This window comes from Corvus moneduloides, chromosome 5 (genome assembly GCF_009650955.1).
Source record: "Corvus moneduloides isolate bCorMon1 chromosome 5, bCorMon1.pri, whole genome shotgun sequence".
Lineage (NCBI taxonomy): Eukaryota > Metazoa > Chordata > Aves > Passeriformes > Corvidae > Corvus > Corvus moneduloides.
Genome location: NC_045480.1, coordinates 15844676 through 15868593, shown reverse-complemented (window position 1 = coordinate 15868593; position 23918 = coordinate 15844676). Strand labels below are relative to the sequence as shown.

Genomic DNA, 23918 nt, shown 5'->3' with positions numbered 1-23918 from the left:
AAACATTAGAACCAAGACCTGTTTTAAATTAAACTGTTTATATTTACAAAGACTCCTCACAGCAGCAGGGTCCTTCAGACATTACTCAGAGTGAATTATTATCCATCTAGTTATTAACAGCATTGACAAGTCCTGTTCTTATGAAGCTTAAACTTGTGTGTGAGATGGTATTCTATTTTGGAACCTAGAACCAATCACTAAATAAAAAGCTCAAAAATTACCAAACTGACACTTCAGGCTTATTACAAGTCTTTGAATGTTGGTTTCTAACTTCATAATCATTGGGATAAGCTTTGTGATTATTCCCAAATGAATGAGAAATAAGACTATTAGAAAGACACTGATGAATTCATTGTCTTAATATATTTTTTAAAAAATTATATTGTATGCTCTTATCATACAGCAAAGGGCTTTATTTTCACAATAAATACACTTGTGAAGTTAGTATTAGACATTGTTCAGAGATTTTCAGTAGAAATAGTAATCTGATTTTCTTTGTTGCTGGGAAAGGGTGCTTTCCACTGAAGCAAATAGAAGTCGTGAATTTTCAGTTAATTCAAAGAAGAACAACAGAAATACATCTGAAAGGGTTATATATTATTAAAATAGTATTTTAAAATATCAAAATGTTATTAAAAATAAATTTTTCTCTACCCAGATGTGATTCAGCCATTTTCCAGGGTGTGCCACTCTTAGTGAAGACTTCTGAGAGAGGAATTAGCATGTCTGGAGGGAAAGTTGTTACCCATCTTTACAGAAGAGGATCTGTCACTTATGCAGGGGAGCACAGGTAGGTCCTGTACGACAGCCAAAGTGCTGTTGTTCAGAGCAGGATTTTTGGAATCTGAGAACAAATAAAACTGTATGAGTTTGCTTTCTGAAGCTTTCAAAATCAGTTGGGAATTAAGAAATGTAACTAGTTTGTCTCCCTCCTGTTTGGTCACTTTTTATCATGTTTCAAATATACAGGAACATTTCACAGAAAAAAAAGAATTCATAAAGGTCAGAAGTGTTTCCATACTTGGGAGTTCTGAGAGGTATGTTTAAGCCCTGGCAGACTTTTAACCTTTTCTAGCTTACAATAAGTTTGCCATCCTCTTAAAACCCTTTGATTGTATGGCTTTTGTTCCCTTGAAAGGGGAACAGGGCTGCCTGGTTACTCAAGCAGATGCCAGGCTTCTGATTTGCATTTGATGAAAGCCACTTGTGAAAGCAGAATCAATGCTCAGATTTACAAACAGTAAATGTGGGTATTGGCTTGTCATTTCTTCCTAGGTTGTTGCCCTATAAAGCTGTTCAAGTTCCTCTCTTCACAGGAACATCTTCCTGCTCTCCCTGCCTCCCATAAACGTTATGTTAGATCGAGAGGAAGGGTGAGTAATTCTTTTCACTTCCATTATCTGAGTTTTTAAAATTTAACAGCAAAAAAGGAAAAGGGGAAAAAAAAGAATGAAAATGCAGCTATTTAGAATAATGCATTATAAGCTGATGAACCATAATAACTAAACTGTGTGTCTGAAGGGGCCTAATTATTGAACACCAGAGGCACAAGAGGGAGCTTATTGTGGACAACAAAATAGTGCTCTATTAATGCTGTCACAGTACTGAGTACAGCATCAGCATTAATTTGTGGGCTTATATCCAGGTAGAGACTAGAACAGAATGCATCAAGAACAACAGAAATGAGTCTAAAGGGGTTTTATATCAAATCAAAGCAAGCAGGGAGAGGGGTTTTATTTTGAATGAGGTAAACCAAAAGCAAGATGGCAGTGATTGAACCAGTGTTGCTAAAATAAAGGTGTTTATGACTAGTCTGTGTGTAAACTCCTAGTGATTAATGTATAAGGTGCGTGTATATATGTTGAAGTGCAGGAGTAAGAGACTCAGCAAGGATAAATATTCGAAGCACAATCTATTTGAGTCTTTTTATGCCATGAGGTCAGCTGTTACAGACTGTATCAAGACCAATGCCCAGTAAGAGCACGTGAAGATGTACCTTGTCTCCTGTTGAAGAGTGTCTCTGCTTTTTACTTTGGATATGTGGTGTAATATTATTATTTTATGCCTAAGACATCTGTAGAAAAAGCACATTGTCAATAATGTGACCTAATAAAAGGACTAGAAGAGAGGCGTTGCCATTTCCCTTTAACATGAACTTGCATGAATTTAAGTTGCTTTGGCTTGGATGTCCTACTTTGCTGGTCTTGCTCCACAAAACCTTGTTCACTGTGGTAAAACATAGCCATTCTAAAAACTGAAAGCTTCACATGTTAAAGATGAACACTTTTTATAGTGCAGGAGGTCAGATAGAAAACTCACCCAGAAGCAACAGGACTGAATATAAATCTCAAGGTATTCAAAAGCTCGTTCTTTGTCTTGGCTATTTCTGATTTTCGGTGTTGGGAAAGGCAGGGCAGTGCAGTGCACAGGCTCATGAGCCAGATGTAAATGAGCTGCTGTAACATAACTCTTACTTCAGTCTGGCGTAGGTTAACCCTTTTGGGCTACCTTAGCTTTCTTCCTGTGGTACAGCTGCTGTGTCAACATGAGTCAGCTTTCATAGATACATACCGTAATAGCACCACTGAACTGCTTCCTGGGTCTGATCATGTTTGGCTAGTGCTTCTTTGGGTATCTATGAATGTATCTAGATGGTTATATATGTGGGAAGTTTTAACAGATTTATTAATTATTACTGTAGTAGTGTCAACTTTTACTCTTATTTTCCAAACTCGTGTGCGTGCATCAAATATGCCAAAATATTTTTTGAATGTAATATTACAGCTAAAGCATTTTTACTCTTTGTTTTATAGTGCAAGTATTTAATGAATTTATTTTTCAAAATCATAATTTCTCATTAAAAAAAAAATGCTGTAATACCAGACAGTGTCCCTTGACAAATAAAAAAAAGAAACCAACAAAATTTCCTCATTTAGTGACTACTTGTCACTTAGTACACAGGGAGATCAGGTAGGCTGTTGTGTGTGATAGATACCCATATTTGGAAACTTAAGGTAGGAATACCTCTACAGAAACTCCAGGTTTAAGTATTGTCATTGTTGGGATTTTGTTGGTTCTTTAGTTTTCTTAACGTGTAAAATAAGAGACAAGGTTGCATTACTTGATCTCTTCTAGGCCTGGATTTTAGTCCCCAGGTACAATTCTGGTTTAAAGCCTGACTGCACGATATGAATTTGATTGGCTCAGTTGCATGAAATTTCATGCTTTGTCAGGTTGTTTAGTTTCAGAGAGTATAAAATGGAAAATTTTCATCCTGAAGTCAGGTATTATGTTACAGCTATATCCACTCCAATGCAGGAGTACATGTGCTAATGTAGTAAGAGCCAAGTGAAGCACGTAGTGAGACCTGGGCTGGTGTGTGAGGAAATTTGACTTGATATATGTCAGTGCAAAGAGAGTCAGTAGTTATAGTGAACCTGCTCAGCTCCAGGTGTTACTGTTGCCTTCAGTGAGATTTGAACCTACTTATGCTCATTTATTTGGGGGTCAGATCGTACCCTAGGTAAACTATACCTGCTCAGTTTTTAGGTTGAGGACATTCTAAAACTTTCAGGACCAAAGTTTGGAACAGTCTTGGATAGCTGTGGCCACCAGCTAACAAGTAAAGGTATGGTCTCCATGCAGATATATGATCAGGAGGCAGGAATGGATAAGAACTCTTTCCAGGTAGACAAAATCTCTTCATATTCACGAGAACCAGTTCTCTGACAGTACTATAGCAGCTGTACCTTCTTCTCCCTTTCCTCCACTGTCTTCCAGTCACACCAAGTAACTGAACTTTCTTCTTAGTTAACAGATTCTACACCAAACTTCACTCTCATATGGTTCTCTCCCTTTTCTCTCATTGACTCAAATTCATATACTTCTTAATGGCCTTCCCAAACTAGAATTCTTTCTTGCTGTTGGTTTGCATACTGTTGTGTATACCTCTTCCAGACTTCATTATTCCCACTTCATGCCCCCTCTGCATGTAACTCTTACCTGACTGCCGCTTTGTGACTCAGTCTTTATGGGCCAACTCATCCCCACAGCTGAAAACAGACTCTTAAGATTTTGGCACTGCCCACCACACTCCCTGTTCAAGTCTCTCATTAAGTCCATTTCTCTATCACCCTTCACTGCATCTGCTTATGTCCAATACAGTTCTTAGTTGTGGGTTTGTCTGAAAATAAAAAACCCAAACACCTATAACTATAAAGAAAAAAAAGACACAGAACAGCATCCTGCAAATAAAAATTCTGGAGTGATCTGTGTGCTCCCTTATCCCATGATTACTCATGATTTTTAATTATTATCTTACCAATACTCCACACTGTTCAGACCAGGGATCTGACTCTCTGAGTCATCCATAAAGTGCAATATTTTCCGACACACAGTGAAAATCAACAGACTTTTTGTTGAGAACCCAGTTGTTTGTTTATGTATTCAGAAAGAGATTTACAGTGGGAGTTCATTTTCTGTGTTCTCTTTTGTTTCAGATGGAACAGATGGCTGAGGAAAGTAAACATCTGTATGTGAACTGTTACATGTTCATGCATGTGTGGCAGTGTAAAAGGAAACATGGACATCAATACTTAGCCATAAACTATTTCTGAGGGAAGATTGGAAAAAATTTGATTTAACACATAAATCAGTAGAAATATGCTGAGAACTGACAAAAAGAATGAGAAATCACTGGCTATTTCTGTAGTCAGCTACCAGAGATGTGCTGTGTCCCACACTACCCAAAAACCTATAGGCATCTCTGTTCAGAATCATAGGATTTCTTTTATAATCATTTTACTGTAAGAATTCCTGTAAGCTAAAACAAAGAGGAAGTCAAGGACACTGAATCTTACCTGCTGTTCATCTGTTGTCCTTTCCTCTAATTTCTTTGATGTGTGAAAACTACTACACAGCAATCTGAAACATGCTAATAGTTGTGTTAGCTGATATTTTTTTGATCATGCTTGAGAATTTCTGTTACACATAGCATTTGAGCTAAGACTTCTTTACTGAAACCGGACTCTCCAGCTGTACCTTGATTTCCTCCTCTCTGGTTTAGGGGACAGTTCATGCAGCATGCAGATATTTCAGTTAGTAGGTTTTCTGTAGTCCTTCAACTGTCACCACATTTTAAAAAGGGACAATTTCTGTTCAATACTGAATAGCACAGGAAAGTTTAGTAAGGGAAGATAATATATTCTATTATACCTACTGATGCCTCTGCAGGGATGTGGCTGAAATATAGGCAAGGTTTTGGATGCAAATGCTCTACTATAATGTATTCAGTAGTTACTCCACATTCTCCTTTCCATTTCTCCATGCTGTGCCTGAGGTTTTGTACTGTTGTGCCTGTTTTGTTTGACTAACACATAACTGTATTGTAGAAATTGTTACAAGTTGAGAAGAAGGAGTAGACATCTGGTTGTGGAATAATTGATGCTTTTGACTCTTGGAAAATTGTTGGAGGTTATTTACTCTTATTTGGTGGTTACTACTTGGATGATGGGGAGGAAATTATTCCCTTGTTCTAAGCACACTGGAAGGAACAGAGGGTTTTGTCACTTTTTATTTTCTTTCTGTCTATTTTTCTAGCGAACGTAATGTGAACTCTGAGTCCCTATACAAAAATATGACGGTCTGCAAGCCTGGTGTCTCTACTTCTATAATTGTTGTTTGATTCAACAGTTTAGATATACACAATAATAAAAGTTATTAGCAGTGAAAAATAATGTAAATTGTATAATCTCACTTTTTATAATTTCAAGATAAAACCCTCTTGTGATAAATATAGCAGCTGAAACTTCTCAGAACTTGTTTTAGATTGTAGTGTCTTGGATGAAATCCTGATTCTACAAAAGTCAACAGCAGAGTGCCAGTTGACGATGACAATGCTGGGAATTCAATGGGGCTTCAATTTCTAACACACTTAATGACCAGTTTTAGGCACAGATATATTTAAATGAAGACCCCCAAAATGGAAAGTTTTATATGCTTGTTTAATGCACATATTCTGAGTTGAATTTAAGTAGAAGTATAACATGCCCCTAATTTTTACATGACTAAGTTTTTTTTACTGAGATGGACTTACCGAATTCGTAAGTCCTTTTCATTGCAGACCCAATCCTACTTTTCATGTCAGTTGAGTCTGGTCAAGGAGTTTTATTTCAACGGTAAGACCAAGAAACCAGGATTTTAGAAACTAGGAAAACCCAATTTCAAATCTAAAGATCTCAAGGTTTTTATCTGCAGAGAGAGTTAAATTTTTTTCAAACAACTTACCTTGTTCTATTCCAATAAACTCAAATTCTAAAGTGGTGTTAACACTGTTGTAATAAATCAGTCTTGTCTTGTGGTAGTAAAGAATAAAGAACCATTTAGGGCATTAAAAGACCCTTAGATAACAGCAGAGCAGTCAAACTCATTTTCTTGAAATCTTTGATACTTTACTTATCTCCCATTTACTTTGGACTAATTTTCAACTTCATCTAGTTCATTTGCAACAGACAACACACTCCATTTGACTCTTCTAATTTAAGATTTCTGGAAAAATTTTGATATGTAAGTTCAATACTCTTGGTGCTCATTATTTCTTTTTACTTCAGGTCTTTGAGAAACCTGAGTGCTAAACTATCCAATAACAGAAATAAAGGAGGAGTAAATGAATGAAAGTTCACTTTGGTGCACTTGGCATATCTACTTTTCATTTTCAAAACTTTTTATCTGTTTCTGATTAAATCCACCCAGCCAAACCTGTTTGTTTAAGTTGTGTAGTCAAAGGAGAAATTAAAAACATACAAGTAATTCTAGGTGGATGCTGTCCAAAATTGAAATCAGCTTTAGAAAGAAAAAAAGGCATGAAATTCAGGACTTGGAAAGCAGCATACCACGCCAAGGCAGTCATTCAGGCATATAAAGCACTTTTCTTTAAACCTTAATGAGCAAAGTTGGAATCTGTCTCTGATTTTTCCTAAGTCAGGTTTTTCCTTCTTTAGCTGTTCTTGACTAAATTACATTAAACAATTGCATTGCTTGTCTGCCACACAGCTGCAGAGTTAGGAGGCACTTATGTTCCATAGAGTACAAATAGCACAAGGAGGACTTCCCATTTCGTGTGTGGTTGTCAGTGTCTCCCCTTCCCCCAGCTGTCAAAAATAAAATTAAAGAATAAAAAAAGTTTTAGCAGAACAAGAAACATAAAATTAAATGTAGTGTTATTGTGGGTGCACTTCTCTGGAACAAATTTTTATTCATCATACTTTATCTTGAAATGGGAATTGAAAAATGTAAAAGAACATAAACCAAAAATTTAAACAGAAAATATTGTGTTATTTTGAAAAATATGTTGCTAATTTCAGTTTTTCATCTGCCTTTGCTCTTTAATAATACTTTTTATTTCAATCTTCTCTATTTATTTTTTTAATGACATATTTCTCTTAATGTACTTGATTGTAGTTTGGATGGACATGACTTATAAAAATTACAAGAACTATAATTTTTATAAAATACTTGGGAAATGAGGTAGGACCAAAACAGTACTAGAAGCAGACATACAAAAGTTTTACATTTTAGAGTTCATCAGGTATTCTACCTCTCCAAAAACAGAACAAAGTGAAGATCAGGAGCCAAATTTAACCTTGATCTAGAAGTATTAAATCTGAGGGTTGCAAGCCAGAGAACTCCCTCTTTTCTCAGCTACTTGAGGGGATCACAGTGACATAATTGGCTGTTATCCACAGGATCAGAATTTTCATTAATCCAAACAAATCCAAGGCTGCAGCAGATGTGAAAAGCACAAGTACCTTTTGTTGCACAGGAGAGTTATTGAGGAGAGGAACCATAGAAGCTGAAGTTTTGAGTGGACAAGAGCAGCCTGTTTTAATCTGCTTTAGGAGCAAGGAAGGAATGGATTACAGCAGTTTGAGCTACAGCTGGAAGGAGATGCCTTTACTTTGCAAAGCAAGCAGAGGGGGGAAAAGGTTCACACATCTTCAGGTATATGCAGACAGCATGACTACAGCTCATCTGACTGCACCTCAGTCATGTGAAACTATTTCAACTAAATGCAGAAGTAGCTCCTAATTTGAAATTGGAGGCAACTTTGTGGTTTCTTTGTAATGTTTCCTGCAGGCAAAAATATTACTTACAAATTATATTAATGGGAAGTAGACTTAGACCTCGTTCAAGGTTTGTTTGTTAGTGGTTAACTAGGCTCAGGTGCTTTGTTTCAATTCTGTGGAAAGTAGGGCAACTGGTAAACCGGTAGCAGTTCATTCTGAAACCTTTCTGGTGAATTTGCAGGCATAGTTTAGTCAAAAGTAGTAGTGTCACTGCCATTCACAGGATCCAGCCAGGATTCCCTGAGGCACATGGTAAGATATTCTAAATGTCTGAAAAATTCTGATAATTCTTCTTTTCCCCATGCAAAATTAAAGACTGTTTCAGTGCTAAGAGAGGGTCTGTGAGCAAATCCCTAATTATCTGAGAGATCTTGCTATCCTGCTTTTCTGTAAGGAAATATTAAATATTTAGATTTTGCCAGATATGAGGTACTAGTGTCAGTCTTGAAAGTCCCTGTTTGAAGCTGGGCAGAATCAATCCACCAGGACTGGAGATCTGGTTGGAGTAGGGCTGAAAATATACTGCTAAAGAAAACTTTGGGCTGCCAAAGAATTTTTCTTTTGAAGCTTTTCACATGCTGACTTTGAGTGAAGAATCAATTTGTGACTCCTTTTAGAGCAAATGCAAGGATTCTAGTTGGGAGATAAAGTACGTAGTCCTGATTCTGGTTGGACTGGAAAAGGACTGAGAGGAATCAGATATAAAAAAGGGTACATGAACAGGATTTAATATTGGCATTATAATCATAATGTACAAAGCAGCTTTGTTCATTTTGAGTTTTTTTTGTTTCATGATTGGTAAAATACTCTTTTGACTTGTGCAATATGTAATAAATGGCGAAGCCTTGGATATTTTACACTAGGAACCTAAATTAATGCGTAGATATTTATGCATATTGTATTTTTGTGGCCTATTTATTGGATTATTAATATTTAACATTTTTTTAAATGAGTGAAGTACTTTCAAATTTTTTCTGAGGGTTGGCACAGGCTGTGTTGGATATAACTTGATTTGGCCCTGGAAACAGACAGCATCAGGAAGGGCAGTATAATTTTGGCAGTTAGTTGTTAAATTGTTTTGAACACTTCCTTCCTTTGATCTATTCAGTCATTTCTGCCCAAATTTACTTCCCTCACTTGTGCTTTTATGACTACTTACAGGCCTATTTTTGAAACAGATCACCAAATATCTTTTCGGATAGATGTGGTTCTCGGTCTAGTTCTGTAAAATGTTGAGGTGGTCAAGGGAATTAAAGATTAAATATTCAGATTTGCTTGGTAGAAGTTTGCTGCCTAGACATATGGTCTTGAAATTCTGGATTTAGGCAGTGTACCATTCTTTTTCCTGGCTTTTTGTTCACAGTTCTGCATGTCTACCCCCTGCTGCATTAGTGAAGTTTTTTTGGGGTCATGTAGTGAACTAGATCTTCCAGTGGCTTTTCAGCAAAAACAATCTGGGCAGCAACCCATGCATTTAGCACTCAGTCTAGCAGTGATTGCACTACTAAAACCAAAGCATAAATTTTTGCTGATATCTCTGCTGCTCCTGTATCTCCAAGAAAATATTTTTAAGAAAATATCACCTCCGTGAGATAAAAATAGAGTTATAACCTTAGTTTGTCAGTGATAGTCTCTAGAACTCCATGAAATATTTCTATTTTTGCCTTTGTACCTACATACCATTAACAAATTGGAATTTACATCAAAGAAGAAAACTGATAAAGGAGTCTGAATCATGACTAATGAAATGTATTCCTGAGTATGATCTTTCTTTTCAACCAGTAAGCAATAAAGGTTTTTTTGCTTGCAAAGCTACATGTTGAACCAAAGAGCAATAAAATAATAGGGAATAGAGAACTTGCCAGTTTTGTCAATTTTAACAGGCCTACACTCCTCGTCAACAAGTTCAATATCAGCTCAGTGTATTTTCAGTACATTACACTCAATTTTGTTGAGCTTAATGATAAGATCATTAGGCAAAAAACCACATAGGAAAGAATCTAAGAGTTGATGCAAAGAAATAATAGATCTGATTACAAGGTTATGTTCTTGAATCTTAATGCTCTGTTTCATTTGGGGAAAAGTTGAATTTTTACATGGAGGTAAAGGGCTTTCTTATTGAACTTTCATTTTATGAAACATCAAGACAATCTTTCTCCCTCATCCCCCCCAGTTCGTGTGCACCTGGGGTTTTTTTTGCAATTCAGCATTTCAGATCACAAAACTGAAAACAGCAAAGACATTCCAGATATTTTTATAGTGTCTTGTTATTTAAGGTACTCACACTGATGTCATAGCTGTACAGCAATAAGCTAAACACCTATTTAATACCTACAATACCTATTCTGTACTATAAAGCTATGATTAATGATTTTTCTGTTGTAATTGGAGCTAACAAGTGTGTGACCACCTCACTTTAGATGTAAGCTACAGTAATTAGCAAATACATAAATTATGCTATGAATAGATATTGACCGTTCTTTCAATATTTATAAAGAAAGATACCACATAATGAAGGCTGCAAATCTTAATGCAAGTTAAAACTAGTTCACTTCAACCTAAGGTATAAATAAGAGATGTGACAATATACAGCTGATTATTTTAACCTCAAACATGTCCCAGTGAACTTTCTGTAAGGTCACAGCCAGCCCACATTGAAGACGGGAACAAAACTAAAGATCTGCCAATTTAAGGCGATAGCTGTCATTGTTTTTCGTTTTTGTGGGCCCCTAAAGGTCTTCCAGTAGTGATTCTGACTCTTAGAAATTTCATAAAGGTCGAATAATGGCTCTATTTCACTTCCCATGGATCCCTTAGCTATACTACAGAGACTCAGGGCCAGGGTGAAAGCTGCTTATCAAAGACCAGTCACACAGAGAGCGGTTCTCCTGAGTTCAGAAGTCTATGCTGCTTCTCCATTTAGAAGTAACCACTGGCTTGCTGACAGATTGAATCAACAAAAACTTCTATTCCTCTTCAAACTTACCTATGTTCTGTACAAAAGAGGCCAAGGTAACTGGCTAGTCTCTAGCTGGCAGTGAGGAAAAGACATAATGAGGGGGAAACATGGGACCTTTCCCCTTCTCTGATCTTTGTGCTTGTTTTGAGGACTTTTCCAGGACTTTTAGATTGTGATAATCAGTTGGTCTCTGTTGGAATTTTTTCCTCTTTCTTTGAGGGGATCTTATATGATACTGTGGTACAGATAGGAGCACAAGTGAATTCTAATGCGATATGGGGCTAATTGCTTGTAGTGAGCAGATTATTTTTGGGTGTAACAAGACATGTATTTCTGACACTGCCAGTCGTTGTGTGGGTTGGTTTTTTATCGGTCAAGGCTGCAGCTGTCCTCTTTCGGTAACACAAAATTCTTAAACCTTCTCTGTCATCAGTCCCCAGTATTCCTTATCTCAGAAAATCAAAGAACAAGTAGCATTCTTTTGTATTTCTGAACACATTTCCCAGTGCATGTGTCTTGAAAACTCCCAGAATCTGTAAGTTTTCTGGCTGTATGGTTCATGATCTCTCTGCTGCTGGTCATGGATGTCTCTCCTTTCACCCAAGTCCTTTTTCAGCTGCTTTAGTCATCTGTGATTTTACCTGTTTTGTGCAACATCCTTTAATGAATCAGCACAGTTTCTCCAGTTTGGACATTACAAGCCTGCATCTCTACTGTGTTGCAACTTGGAGTTCTTTTCTCTGAGAAATGAGCATGAAGTGAAGATAAAGGAGACTGATGAATGCTTAAATATCCATTTGTCCCTATGAGACTAAAAAAAGATTTCTTCAACTATAAGTATAGTTTGAGATATATTGCATAAGGTTTCTGCTAATCTCTTCTACTTTGGAGTTTGCCCAGGTTTTTCTTCCTTAAATTCTTTTCCCCCCTTCCCCTATTTTGACTAATGTCTTCCTCTGAAATGTCTCCTAACATTATTCCTGGGGATCTTTTAAACTTTTTGTATTTCAAGTGCAGCACAGAGCATTTTACAAATCTTAAACCTGGTGAAAAGCTGGGAAAAAAAGAGTGATTTTTAGGCAGAAAGTGGCATCGTCTCCCCCAGGAGCAGAGCCTGGTTCCATAAGAGTGATAAGCATTACTGCAGCTTCAGTGTTACCATCACTTGGGAAAAGGTTACTGTGTGGATAGCATGGCCCAAAGAGAAGGTGGCTTAGAGGCTGGGGCTAACCACCTCTATGGGGAACATATGCGTAGTGCTTCCCAAGCCATATAACATACAGTGCATAACAATACAGGACAAGCCTGTTGCGGAGACAGTAGTCTTTTCAGCATTGCCCTGCAACCACAAGTCATTGATCCAGGTAACGATCAGCAACCAAGTAATTTTTATTATAGAGTAGTATGTCAAGATATAGAGAGGTCTGCTCTGGTGTAGGTTAAGTGGAATAATACATTGCACTACAGCTATGTTGGTGAGATTTTCTGTATCAACTTGGACCATAATAAGGAGCAGTTGCACTCTTTTTGAATGAGATGGAAAAATTAGATCTTTAGAACTTTAGAACTGTACTGTGGACATCATTCATGTGTAGGAATGCTCTGCCCCAGAGCCTTCCTAGGTTTCACTGGGTAATTACGTTCTACTTGTCCAAAGGGTTTCTTTCCTGCTTATGAAAACATTCCTTCCTTTCTATTTGATTTGAAGAACATTGTTCTTTAAAGCAGATGCAGCGTTTCTGTGTAAATTTAAATCACCCCATAGCTAATGTCAGCTTTTATTTGGCTTATGTCCTGCCACACCCTACAGTTTTTGTAGTGTAATCCAGCCCAGTGCAAATCGGTTCCTCTGGAGCGTGGTTCCTTTAGTCTTTGGTCACTAGGTGTCACTACTGATCTAGGAGAGAAGCACAGCTTTGTTCTTATTTCTGTTTTAAATTTGTGCGAAGCAGAAAATCGTTTGTGTATAATAACTTCTATATTGTCTGTAAAAACTCATACCTACTGATTCCATAGCAGTGTCAGTAAGGAATCGTGTCCCCCAAATTCAGCAAGAGGTCTGCTATGCAGTCCACTTTAAACTGCACAAGGAAGAGTTAGTAATTCTTTCCCTCCCACCCTGTATGTTAGCTGTTTTGAATACAAAATGATTTTAGCTGTTGAAATACAGGAACATAACTGTAACAAGGAAAATATATTCCTTTTTCTGAAAAGAGTACAGAAAACTAGGTTGTAATAGATTAAGTCAGACTGTAGATGCAAAAATCAATTGTCAAAGTACACTTCCTGCTTGGAATTTCATTTGGGGCTTCTAGATTCCTGTTCATGTGTTAGAATCAGTAGTTAGAGGGATTAATCAGCCTGCACAAGATATATGGTGATCTCAGGCAAGGCTGGAAAAATCAGACTCCAAACCTGATTAAGTATTGAATGGTCTGGCCTTTTACTATTGTACGTAGGAGAACTAAATTTGAATCTGGACATAAATCTTGTTCACTTGCTCCCTGATAGCTCTTGGTAAATGTGAGGCACCATTTTGGAATGTATGCTGCTATTCTAAGAAAATGAACTTTGGCCTTTTAGTGAAGGAAAACCTGCTTCCTTTGCTGCAGTGCTGTAAAAACATCTCCTACTCATGTCTATTCTCTGCTCTTGGGATTCAACAGAGCTCAAGAAAAATATTTTAATGGAGACTGATTTCTAACCACTGCTGAACAACTCAAGAAAAAAAAAATCTAATTATTACATTCACATCTCTTCTAATCATTTAATGGTTAGATATTGGCAGCAAAGCACGCCACCTGAAGGTGAAGGAAGGCCAAGGGTATGTTAAGGGGTCCCTTCATGGAGGAAATGAGCTGTGTGTTTTGGTGGTCTCTCTGTTTCCCTTTTTTTTCTTTGTTGGTGGTTTTGTTTGTGTGGGTTTTTTCTTTCCATTTCCTTTTTTAAATTTTTTTTTTAAATTTTTGGTTTTTTGTTTGTTTTGGTATGTTTTGTGGAGAAAAGCTGAGTTCTCTGTGCCTGAGACACCTTGTGCTGATCCTATGTGAAGGTGACTGTGTAAGCCCTCAGTGGTTTCATTTTCTCTGCTGGGAGTGGCAAGTTTTCAAACAGAGGTAAGTGGTGGTTTAGCCCTGCCTGTTGCAGATGCTTTTGAATACAAAGGTATTTTTAAGGCACAGAGAAAAGAGCTCAGTCTTCAGCTCATCATGTTGTACCTGCAATGCATGGCTATAGTGCTTTTGGATTTCTGTATTGGTTATCCAGGAAGATTATCCCTAAGAACTGCTGCAGCAGGATTCAAAAGATTTTTTCGTGCCTTACCAGAAATCACTACTTTATTTGTCTTATTACTTCATCAGCTACCTCAGACTTCCAATAGACTTGGATTATACTGTTAATAAAGCACTTTCTGCATAAAGGTTTTCCTCGCTGGTCACTGAATCCATGGGTGCCCAGTAGGTACCTTTGCTTGTGCATGGAGTCCTTGGTGATTGATTTAGAGGGCATCACCCAACTTCTCTTATTGTGACATGAAAGCTGGAAAGAACAATTTAGCACTACAACTTTCCAAATGTTAAAATGTAGAGTTTCCTTCTAGAATTGTGAGCTCATATCCTCAGAGGCTGACTCAGCCCCTTTGCTGGCAGGGGTGCATAAGGTTACGATTGAGGAAATCTTTGTTACTCTTCTGAAAATAACCATAATAACAGAAGTCTTGTATCCATACTTAGCAAGCTAACACCTCTTTATACTTCTCTGTCAAAGTAGCTTGTCTTTCTTCCTTTTTGTCATCTTCTTCTAATAATGACCATTATTTACAAATTTAGTTGCCTCATTGTGCAGGGTGTTCCTTCAAGAAGTCTCATGCAATATCACAACCTCCAATGTAAAATATGTCCCCAAACAGATTAAAGCATGCAAACACCAAGAAAGGGAGAAATTAGACTGATAGAAAATGGAGGGAGACACACGGATGTAAGAACGGTCCCAAAATGATTTTGTGATCTAAAATCTATGGCACTTCAGTTGGATCATATGCCAACAGCTCCAAATTTATGTTCTTTTAAAGTTATTTGCTCCCCTTCTTCCTCATCTAGCTTTCATATGTCCTATGTACTTAGAAAACTCTGAATTACCTCCCCGAAAGTGTTTCCTTCAAATCTGCAACAGCATCAGGATGGTTGTTGTCCACATGTGTAATAAGCGTGGAATTACAGTAATCTACCTGTGACATGTGAGCATAGTTAAGTAGTTCCACAATATCTGCAGCTGGGATTTTGTAGTACTCACTGCTTTAACCAGTTTAAATAGAGCAAGGCAAGCTTGAACTTAGCTAAACAAGTTCTGTCCTGACTCTTTGTCTATATCTTAAATCTTCCTCCAGCTGTTAGTCGAAACATATGCATAATTAAGAAGAACTACCCCTTATTACTGCTTAATTTCCTGATAAAGACATTAAATTAAATTAAAAGGAATTTCCCCAAAAGCCCCCATTCAAAACTGAATCCCTGCACTGACAAGCTATTAGATTTTTTTCCAAAATAGAATAGCAAACAAAACAACGACAACAACAAAAATAAAAATCTACTTTCGGGTGTTTAGATTTGGGCAGTTTAATTGTTGCTCTGTTTCCCCGATAAGGTGAGACTAGTCCCATGTCACTAGGGGAATGGTATCCTGCTGTGTTTTTCCATCCTCATTTACAATGATTATGTTATCAGGCTAGCCAGGCAAAAGGGTGGAGCAACTATAATTTCAAAGCAGGATTAGGTTGAAATAACGAGGTCACCAAGTTGTGGTTGTCATGGCAACGTCACATCTAAGAATATGGGATGCTTCTAGGAGATGAGGCAAGTGTGGAGTCTCTCTCGCTTTGCACAAAATCCCAGACTATTTCTGTAAAATTGCTTAATTGCTTTTAAACAGGTTTTTGTTTTTCAAAGTGGCTTTTGCTACAACAATGAATGAAAATTTTACTTCTTTTTGTTGACAGTGTCTTAAGGATGTGTTTATCTCTGATCTGCTATTGATCCTGTTTTCCTGTCATCTTCTGCATATGCATATTGGCTGTCCTTAGAAGATCTTTTGTTTTAAATATACTGTAAAACTTTAGGTATTTCAAACACTGCTCAGGTGTTTTGATTCTCCTTGAGACTTTACAATCTTTTAGCATACAGGGTTGTCTCTCAGGTCATATCCTGCCGTGGGACCTCCCACACACTCGCAAGTAAGAATTAGTGCTTTGCTGTTAACTCTTGATTTTCTGTGCTAGTGCTAGTTTTTATCCATTTCTTGGTACTGTTTTATGTTTTTTAAAATAGGTGGTGTTCTGGGTTTTTTTTTGGTAGCACCTGAAAATTCTTATTTTTAAATCCATTATTTGTCAGTGTTTAAAGTTTTATTTGAGTGGTTATAGAGCCTTACTTCACCCTGTCACTGCTCATCACAGGCTTTCACGGAAACTTTATGGTACAAACTTCTGACAACCACAGTTGGAAGCAGCTGTGTAGTTGTGTGTGGTTTTATTTCATTAAGTAAAATCTCACAAAAAAGATTTTCTTGTGTTATTCTTACCTCTGTTTTAGTATTGTGCAATATTATGATATAAATTGCACAACATACATCTCTAATGAAATCAGTTTGATTTTTATGCTTTTTCTTTGCCAAGTACATACTGCTTTCAGTATAATGTAGAGTTTAAACATGCCAGGCTAAGGGATTTGTGGAATAAAGGTGTAAGTTACAAACAGTATAAAGGCATTGGGGTAAATTGTGACGGGAGGCTATGGGGTTTAGTATTTAGTTTGGAAGAATGGAAGCCTTAATTTTCTTACAATATCTTGTCTATGTTTTTCTTCAGTGACTGGGGTACTTTTGTCTCTGGGAGTCTGAGCTCCACACTCTCTGCAGTCTCTGTGCTGTACCAGTCTCCCTGATGGTCTAAGTTCCATCCCATTATTTAGGTATCAGCATAGTTACATGGAACTTGCCAGAACATAATGGATGTAGAGACCGCTACCTTTTCTCAGGTTTTGGTTGAAAACAGCAGGTAGACATGCAGACAAACACCTAGACACAGAAAATGATCACAAAAAGCTCATTTCTCTGGGGCTTACATTAAACTGTAGGATGAGAGTTCCTACAAATGGGAAACAGACTGAAAAGACCCTGGGTTTTTATGATGTTATGAGAAAGTTATCTAGCCTACCATGTATATGGTTTCTTTGATAGGGCTTCTGGTTAAAACAACAACAGGAAAATAAAGTAGACAGAAAATACCATATTCAGCACCATGTTTCAGACAGGTTGGAGAGATGGGCAGAGAAGTACTGTTTGAAATTTAACAAAGGCAAATGCAGAGTCCTGTACCTGGAAAAGAATAACCCTGGACACCAGCACAGGCTAAGAGTTGACCTGGCAGCTCTGCAGAGAAGAACCTGGGGGTCCAGGACTGGAGAATCTCTGTTATGAGAAAAGGCTGAGGGAGCTGGGCCTGTTCAGCCTCAAGAAGAGAAAACTGAGAGGGAACCTCATCAATGTCTGTCAGTATCTGAAGGGAGGGTGCCAGGAGGATGGAGCCAGGCTCTGCTCAGTGGTGCCAAGCAATAGGACAAGAGGCAATGGGCAGAGACTGATGCCCAGGAAGTTCCAAAAATTCCACCTGAAATGAGGAAGAACTTTACTGTGCGGGTGACCTTGCACTGGAACAGGTTGCCCAGAGACGTTATGGAGTCTCCCACACTGGAGATACTCAAGAACCATCTGGATGCAATCCTGTGCCACATGCTCTGGGATGGCCCTGCTTGAGCAGGGAGGTTGAACCAGATGACCCACTGTGGTCCTTCCCAGCCTTACCCATTCTGTGATTCTGTGATATGAGATGCAAGGTCTAAGGTGGTGTTTTTAGGGAGCTCAATTTTCAGCTGACAGAATTCCTTCATAGAATTCAGTATGGACATTTTTTGCCTGCCTTCCTCCCCTTTTTCTCCACTATCCAGTTAGAGCTTGTGAAAAGGGTGGCATCTTGCACCTTGCTGACATGCTGGGGAGTAGGGACTATGCAAAGCAGATGATTTCTATCAACAGTGAGACTAATTGCTCAGTTCTGAGAGTAAAAGGAAAAAGAAATCTCAGCTTTGGTGTGGAATGCACTGTTTAACCAACTGGTAACCAGATACTATTTTCTCTCTGACTTTGGAGGAGGTGTATGCTATTTTTCATAAAGGATAGGATCTTTCCAAGGTAGCCTGGAAGAGTCGTTGAGTAGCCTCACCTGTCTGGACTCTATTTACAGGTCTGCCACCTATGATGGTAAAGATAGGAATTCTCCACACCCCTCTTCCTCTTTGCAGATTTGTGTCTTGTCCTAAGAAGTTACAGATTGCCAATGGATGGACTGAATGTATTTTTTCTGTGAACTTATGATGTAATATTCTTCAGTGTGCTGAAGAACTACAAGGGAGATAAAAAATTTAAACCAAATTGTCAGTGGGTGTATCCACCAGATGGTGATGTTCTCCCAAATTATTTGCACATTGATCTTGCAGTAAAAATCTTGTCATTTGAGGGAATTCTGATTACCTCTCAAATTTCAGATGAGAGAGTCTTCCTGTTGCTTGACTGATAATTAGGTTTGGAAACAGAATGTGTTTCTGTCTGTCTTGAAGAGGCTACCCTGTTTGTGTCCAGAACAATGGACACAGTGAGGAATGGATAAGAAAAATCTGTAGCTTCTGCCACGTTGAAACAGAGCAAAAGCTAACATGTTAGAAGCCAGGTTTGCATGGCTACTTTACAGTTATGGAGGACCATAAGCTTGACAGCCTTGTTTACTGTGTAGGGCAGTATATGCCTGTGAAAAAGCAAGCACCGGAATGAGAATGGTGAGGAGGGCTTGTTCTGCTATATTGCTTCATGGCTCCTCTTTCCTTAGCCTGGAGGATCATGTGGATGAATGCCAAAGGTTTGGTTTGCTGGGTGGGGCCTCATCTTCATCTCAAGCTGGAGAGAAACAGATCTGCTGCCTTCGCCCTCCCTTTCCTTGGCTGCTTGTTGAGCTGAACAGCCCTCAGGAAAACTGTGTTGTGGAAAGTTACACAATCTAAAGTCTAGCTTTTCCATCCTGGTATACAATAAACATTACTGCAGTTTATGCACATGCACTGCAGCCATTCCAATTGAAAGAGCTTCGCTATTAAAAATTGTTAGTTATTGATTTTGTTTGAGGAGTAACTGCCAGCAAAATTGGATCCTTCAAAAATCTTCTCCATTTTTATCTAACAGAGTAAAAGGTTCTCAGAAAACACAAGGAATGTGTTAGAAAAATCAAAATGATAACTTGTTGGTCTGTTTTGTATTTGTCTGTTTCTCACTGCCAGTGACATTGTTCACACACAGAACTCCAGTGAAGCTATTCTGTAGTATATCAACTATCAGTAAATAGAAACAATGCTGTATTTGATCCAACAAGGTCAAAAGAGACAATATACCTGGAAAGTTCACTCTTTTTTATGGGAATGCTCTCCCCAGGATAGAATAACAGTGACAATAATGCTAATCTTAAAGTTAGTTTTGCCAAAGAAAATATTTGTTATTTCTTAAACCCTCCCCGCCAAACAAAAACCACAATAAAATCAAAATACTATTGTACAAAATGGTCATTTCAAATCAGTAAAAATTATTTCTCTTAATGAATTCTGAATTGTAAGAATGGTCTGCCTTTTCTGACAGCAACATACTAGTTTGGGAGGGTTCCAGTTTAGGGCAGGTCTCATGGTGGGAACACAAATACTCTTGACGCCAATACAGTTCAGATATCCAGATTAAATTTTGCTCCTCGCCACAGACTTCTTGGTAGATGTGGTTCATCTGGGGCAGCAGTGTGTTTGAAAGGAAATGGGATGATGTTCCCTCTTGCCAGGATGATATTAATTGCATGCTGTGGGTGCTGGCCATACCACTCAGTACTGTTAATCCAGTTCTCTTCATGTCCTTTGCCTCCTTGTTCTTAGCCAGGACAGCTGGGACTGATTTTGTGTGGTTGCATCAACACTACAAGCACAAATGTTCTCCCTACCCCTCACCACACCAGCTGCTTTTGTAGAGCTCACCTGTCTATGCTGAGAGTTTTGTGGATTTGGGTTTCTTTTGAAGCTGAAAAAATAAACAACTGCCCTCTCTCCTGGCCAGTATGCATGGGTCACTTTTTGTTATCACTGTGGTTGGAAAGTAGCCTGTATTTCCTCATTCCACTCTGCACTGCCATTTGTTGAGACTGAAAACCAGCTCACTTTGCTGCTGTTGGTCCTTAGAGTTCACCGTGCCTTTGACTGAGAGTTTTTGTGTAACTTTGCAAGTAGCCTTATCAGTGAAATGGCTCAAGGTACTTGGACTGGACTGTACCAGCCAGGGAAAGCTGTCATATAGGCCTCTTTTATACTGTACAAGTCCATGACTTGTTCATTGAATGGGTTTTCTCCTGTGGCCAAGTGTTTGATGGATGACACTGAACATTCAGAAAAGTGTGAGAGAGCTTGCTGAGTTTTCCAAGTTCTGCAGCATTCATTAGGAAATTACTGAGGAACTTGAAAAATCTGAAAAACCCAACAGATATTCTGATGCACTCTTGCTACGTGTAGGTGGATGGCACTGTTCTTGCCCTGTGCAAGCTGAGAGTGCTGCCAATTTATTCTACTACACACATGGAGTGTTTGAGTGGTGGCCAGAAATGCTAGTAAACTCTTTGGGATTCCTCAGTATTTGCCTTCAGGTATTTGGTTTGGTTGCATACTTTGATGAGAACTGTGATCAAAACCAAGTTGTTCTGTGAGCAGCTGTTCTCTTTATTATGGATTGTGTCTAATGATTGGATTCCCTTCTGTCTAGCACCCGTGAACTTCTGACAGAAGCTTTTCCCACAGGTAAGACAGCAATCACTTGTGGAGATTTTCTGTTGTCTAGTAAGAATTTAGTTTACACAGTTGAACACTGGTCTCCTCTAACCAGACATTCATTTTAACAAAATGCATAGAAAAATAATAACTTTGAAACCATTGCCCTTCTGTCAAATCTGTTTGAGATTTGCCAAACTTCTGTATGAAAGAAGAGGGCAGACTGAGAGATCAGGAGTCAGACTGTGATTGCATTATCTTGTTTCCTATGAAACAAAGCTAACAGGGAAGCATTAGATGGCTAATCTTCAAACCTGTCCCAGACAAGGGAATCTTGCAGAGGAAATGGTGCTTGTAGTGTCATAGAGACTTATCTTTGTGAAACGTATGCTGGTTTGGCACCTAGATTTCAGTGAAACTGCCCAACTAAATTGTTAGTGGGAGCTGTGCCATCTGAGCAGATGGGCATGTGTAGGCAGTCAGTAGTCATGTTTGTTCTTCATTTATGGGAATTTAGACCAGGATTTGAAATACCATGAAGCATAAAAAACAAAATGCCCGGGTAGGTTATCCTTAGGTTTACATCTGAACTAGGTCTCCTTGTCCTGTTGCAGAGGGAGAATCCTCTAAGTAAGCCAGTCTAGGACAGCACATCTGACGGAAATAGATACTTCACCCATATCAATATTCAGATTTTTCAATTAATTCTGTCCTACTGATCCAATCCATTTTCTCTGGAAAATGACTCTTTAGACCACGTTTTTACTTTTGAATCCTTTTAACAACTTTCCCGTATCAGTTGCTTTCATTTCCAGCTTCCTTGCAGTCATAACTGAGTGATTCCAGCTGTGCCTGGAATTCTGCTCACTTCTTTCCACATCATTGTGCCCATTTGCTGGGGTAAAGTTACTTCTCAAAGCATGTGGGTATATACACACACTGCCACGAAGCAGGCTAAAGCTAAAACGTGTCATCTGCACCCCAATAACTACCTAACTGCATTCTCCTCCTGGCTGTAAACACAAGTAATTTTCCTCCAAATTCTTACCCTTTTAAGTGTGTGAGTTACTGAGCATGACCAGGCACAGAAATAGTTACGAGTGCTAGATATCTATCTGTGTGTAACCTTACAGTAACTTCCATGTGCATTTAGTCCTAGCTTTCTTCAAAACATTTAGCCACCACTTCCATTATAGCACCTGGTGGTTTTTTGTCATCTATGCTAAGGTTTTGGACAGAATGATTGTGTCAAACAGGTCTGATCTTTGTCACTTTCTGTCTTGATGTGGGTAATATAAGAAAATCTTTACATGAACACCTGGCTTTACTGAAAGCACACATGTTCTGCAATAATGTCAGATAATAGCAGAGTTGAGTGATGAAATTTTGAGCCTGGCCTTTCATCTGTTGTGCTGTGTGGTATTACTTTGAATGTCTGCTCTAAGAGTTCTCTCTTATTTAGATTAAGTCTTACAAGACAGGGATAATGTTTTTCCCTTTGTGTCACAGAACCTCAGAAACTTTGCATTCAAGAAATAATAAAGAATTTAAGGCCAATGGTGTTGAGACATCAGCCACATATGGAGTGTTTCTGGCCCATTTGATGCAGAGGAAATTCTGTGCAGGAAGTCAAAGAGGTGGCTAAGGTCAGAGCTGGCGTTTACAGAGTATCTGGCAACTTTCTTAGGCACGTGTTAAAACAAGTGTTCTTCAGATTCCAGAGGAAACCAACAGGCAATATGCATCACCTGCTACACACCTACATGTGTGTAGAGACCCTTTCTCAGATACGGCTTTCCGTGGTTATTTCTCCATCTATTTGTTGGGAAACTTTCTCTCCAATTTATGGGAAATTATGCTAGACTAGGGGATAATGATATGTTTTGTGACTTAAAAGGGATCTATATAAACATGCTTTTCTCAATTCCTTGCTAATAAATGAATGGATGCACACTTGCACAAGTGCAGTACATGAACAGAACAGCTGTTCTGTTACAAGTTAGGGAAGGGGAGAAGAGCCCAGATGTCAAGAGCAGGGTAGTCTGAGCAGTCAGTCAACAGCCTTAATCATTTTCTAGGCAGGGACAACTTGAGAGCTGCCAGAATAACTGCCTGTGGATCTCGCCAAGGAGCCAAATACCCTGGCTGAGACTATAATATACAGACTGGCATCTGGGCTCTCTGATTGTCATCAGTCCCTGAGCATGACAGAGGAGGAAGTGGATAATAGTAATTGAAATGCTCACTGCAGCATTTTAAAATTAATAATTTCAAATATTTTCCTAAAATAATCCAACTATTAGGAAAATAATTAAACATGTTTTCTGAGAGGGCAAAGCATGCAAGACTCCTTTTAAGGGGTTGTGGTTCAAATATCTGTGTATTGTTTCCTTTGCTTAGATGTTTCACTCCACACTGCACTCCTACTACCCAGTTAGGCATCAAGATAACTTCCATTTATTCCCATAGGCTAAGTCATTGCTATGTGTATGGAGAGAGGTATAATACAGTCAAAGACAAACTGTGGATGTGTGTGACTGCACCTCAGTTTTCTCTTATGTGCCCTGGGATGCTCTTGTGCTACAAAGGTGATGTATCCATTGGTCATATCTTCAAGAATGTTTGTTCTCTCACAAACTTTGTTATTTCTCTTTTGTGGGCAGTCTTGGATGATGTTAGAGCCAGTAGCTGCAACATGACTTGAGAGGAATCAGTTCTATCCCTGCATCTTCACCTTCTGGTGCGTTATAAAGTGGAATGTATTAGACACTAGCATGCCTAGTAATAGATTTCCCATGAAGTTATGTTAAAATATCTGAAAACCTTGCCATTCCTGTGTGCCTCTAGGCATCATGACTGCACACATGTGGCATCTCTTAGTAGTGAGAATCTGGGAAAGGTTGGCCAAATAAAGGGCAGAATCCAACTATCCAAAAAGCTGAT

At 38.4% G+C, this 23918-nt stretch overlaps 1 protein-coding gene across 8 annotated transcripts in view; it reads left to right on the top strand.

Annotated features, from left to right (window-relative positions):
- Window positions 1–707: 707 nt before the first annotated feature.
- The window catches only part of LDB2 (LIM domain binding 2), a 369436-nt gene continuing 346225 nt past the window's right edge, over window positions 708–23918 (top strand). For all 8 annotated transcript variants that reach the window (XM_032109227.1, XM_032109225.1, XM_032109226.1 and 5 more), the window contains exons 1-2: window positions 708–790; window positions 1317–1373. In XM_032109227.1, the coding sequence (XP_031965118.1) occupies window positions 723–790; window positions 1317–1373 (125 nt within the window). In that variant the 5' untranslated portion in view covers window positions 708–722. The remainder of the gene's footprint in view (window positions 791–1316; window positions 1374–23918) is intronic.